The sequence below is a fragment of the Branchiostoma floridae genome, chromosome 16 (assembly GCF_000003815.2).
Source record: "Branchiostoma floridae strain S238N-H82 chromosome 16, Bfl_VNyyK, whole genome shotgun sequence".
Classification (NCBI taxonomy): Eukaryota; Metazoa; Chordata; class Leptocardii; order Amphioxiformes; family Branchiostomatidae; genus Branchiostoma; species Branchiostoma floridae.
The window spans coordinates 10710502-10719614 of record NC_049994.1 but is presented as its reverse complement, the minus strand read 5'-3'; the positions used below and the strand labels follow the sequence as shown (position 1 = coordinate 10719614).

The 9113-nt window shown below is 38.1% G+C and overlaps 1 protein-coding gene across 3 annotated transcripts in view; it reads right to left on the bottom strand.

Moving 5' to 3' along the window:
• The window catches only part of LOC118403237 (metaxin-2-like), a 34210-nt gene extending 26072 nt beyond the window's left edge, over positions 1 to 8138 (bottom strand). The window contains exons 1-7 of one of the 3 annotated variants that reach the window (XM_035801841.1): positions 7949 to 8138; positions 7244 to 7291; positions 6235 to 6261; positions 5218 to 5264; positions 3905 to 3977; positions 1005 to 1081; positions 661 to 753 (exon numbers count right to left, since the gene is read on the bottom strand). In XM_035801841.1, the coding sequence (XP_035657734.1) occupies positions 661 to 753; positions 1005 to 1081; positions 3905 to 3977; positions 5218 to 5264; positions 6235 to 6261; positions 7244 to 7291; positions 7949 to 7991 (408 nt within the window). In that variant the 5' untranslated portion in view covers positions 7992 to 8138. The remainder of the gene's footprint in view (positions 1 to 660; positions 754 to 1004; positions 1082 to 3904; positions 3978 to 5217; positions 5265 to 6234; positions 6262 to 7243; positions 7292 to 7948) is intronic. The other 2 variants (XM_035801840.1, XM_035801842.1) reach the window with 2 other exon arrangements.
• Positions 8139 to 9113: the final 975 nt, after the last annotated feature.

The window sequence follows — 9113 nt, the reverse complement described above, 5'->3', positions numbered from 1 at the left end:
ACTTCACTGATGCCTTCACTTGCAATCTTCCACTTACAGTTTTATGGCTGCAGTATCATGCAGCAATTGTTTTGGCAGTCATCAAAACTGGTGTTCAGAACTAAAAGTAAGATCAGTCATGCCTTTAACAACATCTTTTTTTCTTTCTCTTGTAATCGAAAAAAGGAACTTGACTGGATGCCCTAATTGGCAACGTGTAAACTCTGCCCCCAATTTGTCAGAGTTGGAAGCACCAGTGACCAAGAAGTGTCCAAGTGTCTTCAGCACACACAAGTAGCTTGGTGTCAGTGAGTACATACTTTCCAAGCAGATGTTCAAGTTTCTCTATGAAAATTGGTTCTGAAGGTAACAGTTTCTTCCATCAACCTCTGCTTGGAGAGTTGAAAGGGATCGTCTGTCAGAAAACAGGCACCAATGAAAAGGTGGTACCAATCAGAAGATACAAATGTCCTTTCAAACCCCTTTGACTCATGTTTGGAGAGATCAGAACATTATGGATATCCGGAGCGAAGATACCATTTTTTATAAGGGTTGGTTGTTTTTATTGGTATCTCTTTCCATCATTGCTGCAATGTAGTACCACTTATGCAGCAATGTGTATTTAAACCCTGTGCTCACAACCATATAAATCATCAGTTGTAACAATTCAAACCAACTAACCTCCGCATTTCCCAGAGTCCCTTGCACCAGTGCAAGGTACGCCTTCATCTCAGCTTGCTGCGGTCTGTCCAGCTTGTCACTCAGGGAGTGGCCCTGCAAGGTGGAACAACTTTTCTTCCCAAACTGTGTATTTCATTTTCTAAATTCTAGGTTAAGTCTTATTTGAGTCTAAATCTGTATTGTTGATTTGACATAACCACTTTGGCATTCAGCTATATCACACTGATCTTTACACCTAACCATTCATCCATTGATTTGGTTCAATTTGGCAGGCCAGTACAAACACAATGAAGTTGACAAGCGAAGAAAACAGGTATTTGGTACAGATAGAAGGGAAGGTTTACCTTAGTGGACACAAACTTGATAATGGGATCCACTTCTGAGATGACATAGGGGCCTGCACGAAGGAACGGAGGCTTCCCTGTACAACAAGAAAAAGCAAAACAGAAAAGAAATATCATCAATTGAAAACTGAAAGTCAGCAAGATACTTTCAGCAAGAAAAATCCACTATCTTTCAACTTGAAAGTAAAATATTCAACTATATTTTGGACTGAAGTTTGACTTGAACAATTGCCAGTTAGTGACCATCAATATTGTATACCATAATACATAACCAAAGCAGAATTTTAGAATGTGCAGTGATTACTTAATAAAGATACACTGTAAGTACTAGAAGTACATGGTTTGCATTCACATTATCATTATTACATAATTGTTAAAGTACAGTAAATTCATTTACATTTGCAGCAACTTAATTTTGAAGGAAGGGAAACAAGGTTTTCCTGGTGTTTAAAGCTGAAATAATTCCGCACTAGTCTATAATTCTGCACTACAGTAGTGACAAAAAAGGAAGTTCTGCTGCAGTACCAAGGTCATATACCAGGGGGCCCAAAATTAGCCTTGACCTTCGTCTTTCCAACACCTACCAACATCATGATCCACCCAGAGGTTGTTGAGTTATGCCGACTAAAAAAATCTGGAAACACAAAGACACAGACACATACACACAGACACACCCAAAACCATACCTCCATTTTGCAAGGAGATGATAAGACATTTCATGATTTATAGTTACTGTATTGTATGAACATTTGGATCTTTTCCATTGCTGAACCGTCAAATCTACAGGAAAGTTTGCCGTACAGAGATTCTAAAGAGTAAATAAGGTTCGTGAAATGTTTGTGTGATGGTTCAAAACCAGCTGCCTTCAACACCAAGAGGGTCTCTGGGACGGCCATCAAATCTTTATGGATACAAACAACTTGATGTTTTGGAACTAACGAAGATGAAAATGTACAACAGTAATTAAGACAAAGCATGCAAAGAAAAGAGAAGTCCTTTCATATCTGTAAGAATAAATTACAAGACATATAATCAGCTGGATACAGGATGATTAATACCTTTAGAATTCATATTCTGTAATTGAATAAGAATTAAACAATTTTCTCCAGTCATTTTGGAAATTCTTCATTTCATACTAGTAATAAACAAACTAATTGTAGCCAGCATTATTTGGCCGGTTCTGTCTGATTATTCTGATGCTATTCATTAAGCAATTGATCGGTGGATCATAATATAGATCTTTATCATTTGTGCAGAAACAAGTTTACTACTAGGCATAAGCATGCATCATTGACTATGACATAAAAGATGCGAGAACCAACTCCAACCTGGATAAAACTTTTGGACAGGTTTGACATTGATAAATGGACAAGTTGGTAGCCAACAGGGAAAGAATGGCATCGTCATAAATCTTGAACAGAGAAAGCGAAGACAAATGTACCGGCCTGGACCAAAATAGCAGAAAGATGGGAAGAGTTGATGGAAAAGTCTGTTAGTGAGATGGGCAGCATTAGATGGATTACAGCACATACGCACAGCAGTTATCACGACTCAAACTTTAAAATCTACAGTTTGAAAAATGCGACCAATCAAAAAGATAAAAAATCTATTCATGGCAAACAATGTTATGCTAAAAAGCTAAATAAGAAGATGTTCTACACAAAAGACCTATAATATATTCAAAGATGAAGTTCCCAATTCAGAAAGTAGTTTTTATACTCTAAATAAAATCTATATGTCAACTGTCTGAGGGGCTGCAATACCTCATTGTCAATGTCACTGAGGAGATTCATGAGGTTATTGTCTCAGCCAGATCTAGATGATTTTATGTAGTGTGCCTTCATACGTTCATAATACCTTCTTACTGGAGCTTTTTATGCGTTGTCAATTCTGCCTTTCACCAGTGTTTGTTATTTGCATAACTGGTAAACTATCTTTAGGGGTTTCACCAGTTTTGTACAGTGGTTTCAAGCTGTGTAAGACTGGATAGTACCGGTACCATTTGATGCACGCATGCTGCGGTGGGCCCCATATCTTTTTGATAAGTGTGCTGGGAACTTAAATGCCCAGGAAGTGCAGCTCTCCTCAAACACAGGACCGCCAAGAGGAGATCCCTAACCAAAGCTATGTCATGTTGGTACTCATTTTTGACTTGAGTTAGGAAATAGCTGTTAAGTGCCTTTCGGGGCCTGGTAGGGATCGAAACCCAGAATCTCTAGATGGAAGTCAGCAATCCTTTTTACAAGACCACCTTGTCTTGATCCATTTATTTGAGGCATCACCAACTGGAAAAACCCTCTCCCTGCTACATTAACCAAAGATCAATACCACCTCTTAACAAAAGGCTACCTCAGTAGTGAGGAAGTAAACAACAACTGAGCGGTGATCTACCGGGTTGATGAAGGGACAGAGTATGTCTAGAAAGCTTCCCAAGTTACGAACTGCAGTTGTTGTGTATATGTTGTTTAAATTTTGTCAGAACAACTGAGTTGTTACCTGAGGGTGACAGGTGTTCAGCATTGGTTCCAAAGGGGAGGCCTCAGTAGTGAGGGGGTTAAGAACAACTGAGTTGTTACCTGAGGGTGACATGTGTTCAGCATTGGTTCTGAAGGGGAGCCCTCAGTAGTGAGGGGGTTAAGAACAACTGTGTTGTTACCTGAGGGTGACATGTGTTCAGCATTGGTTCTAAAGGGGAGGCCTCAGTAGTGAGGGGGTTAAGAACAACTGAGTTGTTACCTGAGGGTGACATGTGTTCAGCATTGGTTCTGAAGGGAAGCCCTCAGTAGTGAGGGGGTTAAGAACAACTGAGTTGTTACCTGAGGGTGACATGTGTTCACACTGGTTCTGATCATGAGTATAGTCCTCAGTAGTGAGGGGGTTAAGAACAACTGAGTTGTTACCTGATGGTGACATGTGTTCAGCATTGGTTCTGAGTACAGTCCTGAAGGGAAGACCACACATCTGCAGATAGCACTGGAATGACAGAATGACTGAAAATTAGTAGGACTTATGATATCAGCGGTCTGGAAGATATGTCAAGCTCTTCTTCCAAATATGAAATATGAGATCTGTGTTAGAGAAGTGTTCTGTCAAAGTTTGAACCTATGTATGAATATGAAATCTAAAATGCATATCCACTTAGATGCAATTTCGCCTCACATTTTTGCTGAGATATGTAACTTTAACAATCAGACAATGAAACTCGATTTAAAAAGTAGAACTTTTTTCTTCCAATTATATGACTAAATTACATGTATTTGATTCTGAAGTTGATGAATCCCTTCCACAAGCAGTTTTTAAGTCTAACATCCTGCGCTAACAGCCCAGACTTATGAGGTCCTAGGGGCTTAATTATGCCACCAGAAAGGTAACTTTTGTCTTCATAACAGTCATGCCATTAGCCACTTTAGACAAGCCGAATCAAAGCTTTCCGTATCATCGTGAACACGCTCTCTCATTACAACTCCCTCCGGAGAGGCAGAGTCCCAACATACTAGTTTGCTTGTTGCTCCTATTCTTTTCCATTGTGGAGCAATCACTTCCTGACGACATTTCCGAAGTGATGCTGGCACTGGGGAGGTTCTTTAACCGTTTTCAATCTTCACTATGACCGCTAATTAGGTGACACTGCCATAACTACGTGGCAGCAATGTTCAGGGATTACATAAATCTTGTCTGCGGTAACAGTCGTGCTAGACAGTGTCGCGCAAGGATTTAGCTTTCCGAGAAAGGGACTTGTATTATTGATCAATGAAGTGATGTCATAGATGTAACGCATAGCAATGATATGCACACTTGTAGGGACTGGATGGTTACTTGTAGATCATGTACTGTATTAAAAATCATTTATTTCACTGTGGTTTTATCTTGCAGTAGGAGGGAACAGTTTTGTTTTTTTCATGGTTAACACAATTCTGTAGTACAGTATTCATACAAGGGAGATACATCCACATGTATGTCGTAAACTCACACCAAGTAAAACCACAGCAAAGTTACAATTTACAGTAAATTGGAGTCCTTGACAACCTTGTTATCTTCTTATACTCGTAATAGATCTTTCTTCTTTATTCTAAATCTTTAAGGTAAAAAATGACATGAAACCTACAGCTGTCTTGATATAGATAATGTAATTTCTTAAAGTTATGATATGATTGCAGACTGTTCCAAAGGAATATCATAAATATCTAGAGGCCTTGCGGCCACAATAACTCACCTGCACAGCCAGGCATTGTGCATTATCTGGAAGCAGCACCTGTTGTACTGTGAAAAAAGAATGATAAAGTTAACTTATCTGTGAACAGATAGATACAATAAAGTAGTCTTCCTATATTATCAGTAGTTTCTGAAGAATCAAGAACCAAGGTACAGAATTATAAATTGCTTGCAAGAAGACAGTAAAGAACTACACATACATAGACATTTAGGCAAGGACGTTACAATAACAAAAGAGACTTGAACCCTGATGTTATCAATTACAGCAAGAGAGCAGTTTGAAGCACATACAAGTACAATCATTCAATGTATTGTAACAAATGTATATACTTATGGGTCATTCCATTAATTAACAAAGGGGGTGGCTAGGACTTCTTAGGAAAAGCATGGGGGTCAGGGATAAATTAATCATAAATTGAGTGGAAAAATTTATGAATATTTCTGAAATAAAAGAGTATGACTGGTTCCCTCTGTTAGCATGTTCATATGTATGAGTATCTTAATTGAGCAGCAGTGAAGAATATCATTGAATGAAAATAGAAAATTGCACTGTGGTGCTTAACTAAGACAAATGGCCCTTTTGTTCCTACTCTTGTCATCTATATAAAATTTTCCCTGTGGTTCAAATTTACGTTTGTACCTGTTGTCATTTCCACTTGGATTGATGAATGGGCCAACTAGTGCGATGTACTGAACGGATATGTACCACACACTGTAATATCTGATCACCAAAATCTTCTCCTGGTTGCGTAGGCTATCCGTCTTTTATGATATGTTTTTACATGGACATAGAAGATTAGAGGAAGGACTGGAGGTATAAGGCTGTTCACAGATTAAACTGTGCATGTGCAGCAAGATGAATGTGTGTGTGTGTGTGTGTGTGTGTGTGTGTGTGTGTGTTTGTGTGTGTGAAAATGCGGGAGATGTGGAAAAAATCATATAAGAAAATGTATAAGAAAAAAATAATAAGAGATGCAGAATGCCGGGGAAATTTGCAGCCATTGTGATAACACCCTACCTGAATCTGCAGTTCCAACTTCGTTAGCTAGGAATGTAAGCACAAGTAAGCCAAGGATGAAACTAACTACAAACACATCTTGAAGTGAGAAAGCACCAAAATAGTGACCATCACTACGCTAACATGATTTGTCATTGACCCTCCTCAGGATAAATGACCCATTACAAAAGTCACATGACCATAAGATCACATGACACACATATGAAGCAATGATTCATTTATCCAGGAGGTTATTGAGAGAGAGATTTGAGACTGTCACGGTTTCGTTAAGTAAATTACATACATGTATTGTGTGTAGTTTGATAAGAAAAGCTCTTTGTTTTTGTAAACAGAAACAACTGTTTCATATCAGATGTAGACAGAGTGATAAATCTTTGTTGTCATGATGCTGGCAGTTTAATCCAGGCTGTACAAAAGCAACATTTCACTGCCAAATAATATGAATTTTTGCAATATCTGATTGTAAACATAAATCAATATGTAGGTAAAAATTAGTTTAGTACAAAAATCCTCCGCACTCGACTTAAAATCAATATATTTATAGAACATGATAGCTGCTACCTAATCTTTTCCATCAACAATCTTTTGCAGGCTTAAACCTTCAAATGTACATTAATTTTGAATTTGAATTAATAAGTCTTGAGCGCAAAAGACAAGTTAACCTTAGGTGCACAAGAACAAAAGCTCACAAAGTGAAGGTCGGTAAGTTTTTGGGTGTAAAGCTGATACTTATTAACTAACATCATCAAATAAGATAGGTTTGTGAACCTTCTCACTCCTGACCTCTTCTATGATTAAACACAGCTTTGGTCAGAAAAGAACCCACAGGAGTGAAAGGGTTCAGAGCACTAGAATGTAGTGCTTTATATGCATTCATTTGACATCATGAGCTTAACATCTTTAAGTATACATAAATTTGTACGTCAAATTTGTATGTCAAACAGTGTTTGATGGCTCCGGTAATAATATTAATATATTATCTTGCTGTTGTACTATTTGGCTGACTTACACTTGTAAGGCTGATAGAGGCATACATCATCTGGCCATGGTTCACTTGCTGTTGAAGAGAAAAAAGTTCATCCGTGAGTCAGTGTGATAGTACTTGACATCATGGACATGTCTTATTCTATTCATGTACACAAAGAAAGTATCAACAAAATTTTAATCAGTTCTCTGATGCCTCTCGTTTTAACATTAGCCAAAAAGCATCAACCACCTCTCAACCGAGACGGGGGCTGATACCAACTACCTGACACCTTTCACTCATTGCTGACATGACACTGACAATTGCAAGGATCAGAGGAACGATCTTCTTTGAAGTATGAAATTAGGGAATAGAATACATGCACATTGTACTTATAACAAGTTCAGTCAATACATTTTTGGTATCAGCATTACTAGCATTAGATCATGCAATTTATACATGAGCTGCTATCTTCAACACAATTATACTAGGCCACTCAATAATTACTTACCATCCAATTATGACCATACAATATATGAATATACTACATCATAGACACATACCATAAAATTATGGACAGCAAGTAACGTTACTCGGGAATTTCCTTTAAACACTGATAAAAATGTCGTAACTGTAACGTTAACAAAGAAACGTCATGAACCCAACGTTAAAAATTATTTTGCCTGATGATGATTTCCGCGGCTGTCATATTATCTACACAAAAACATTGAAGAAAGATATTAGACTGACCCATTTTTTGTACGATCGCTGCATCGGCAAGTAAAGAGGACATTCTCAAAGCTTAGATGTTCCTACAAAGTCTAACTTCGCGAATTTTGCTACAAAATCGAGGCAAACAGGTGAGATACAAAAGTCAAGCCGCCATGTTTTTTTTTATCAGTTTGTGTCAGAGGTTATTGGACTGGTCTATTAATGCAGAGAAAGGGTGGTCGTCTTGATCAACTACGAAACATCCAACATTATAACATTCTAAAAATGCAATATAACGTTATAATTACGTACTTATGTCAAGGATGCTTTTGATACTAAATTTGTAATATTTCTTATAACTATAACAGCGTATAATGTTAGAAAATTGACTAAACACCCCTGCTTCTACATTGGAGTAATCCATCATTTTCCAGGGAATTTTCCAGAAGAAAATTTATCCACCATCTTTGGTAGCAAAAAGCGATTTTCTGAGATGTAGGTATGTCATGGTATATTTTACACGTGCCATAGACTTTTATATGTTTTGTCTTCCTGTAAGTAACAGTTTTTTGTATGTAAGATCCTGGGAGAGACGCAGGTTACTATTTTTAGCTCAGGTCTTGATTGGTTGCTATTTTTATCCCTTTGTCTCACCTGAGTGTGTCCTCTACAGTTAGAACAGTGACAGCCTACTTTTAAAACAATCAAATCTGTGAAGATGTGAACACATAGAGAGCGAGATACGAAAAAAAGTTTGAGTGATGCAAGTAACATTACAACTAGTATTAAACTATGTAGTTAGACGAGCTGTTGGGGGATGTCACTACAGAACCTGAAGTAGAGGTTGGGAGGGATGAGGGTACTGTGTCCTCAAATGTCAACACGACGACAGAAGAGGATGCAGTAGCTACCATGGTGGGAGACTACATCAGTAATGTTAGGAGGGAAGCCAGTGTGGCAAGTCATAACGGTGGAAGGAGGGACGAAAGTATAGTTACAGTAGAGGATTACATTGAAACAGTACGTAGAAAAAACAACATAATCTTACACAATGTTCCTGAGTCGTCGACTGACGACCACGACACAGTCTTTACTCAGAATGTGGCTAGGGAACTGGGTATCGAAAACTTGTTGATCCAGAAAACCACGAGATTAGGTAAGGTAACTCCCGGCAAAAACCGGCTGTTGCTTGTATCTCTAAACG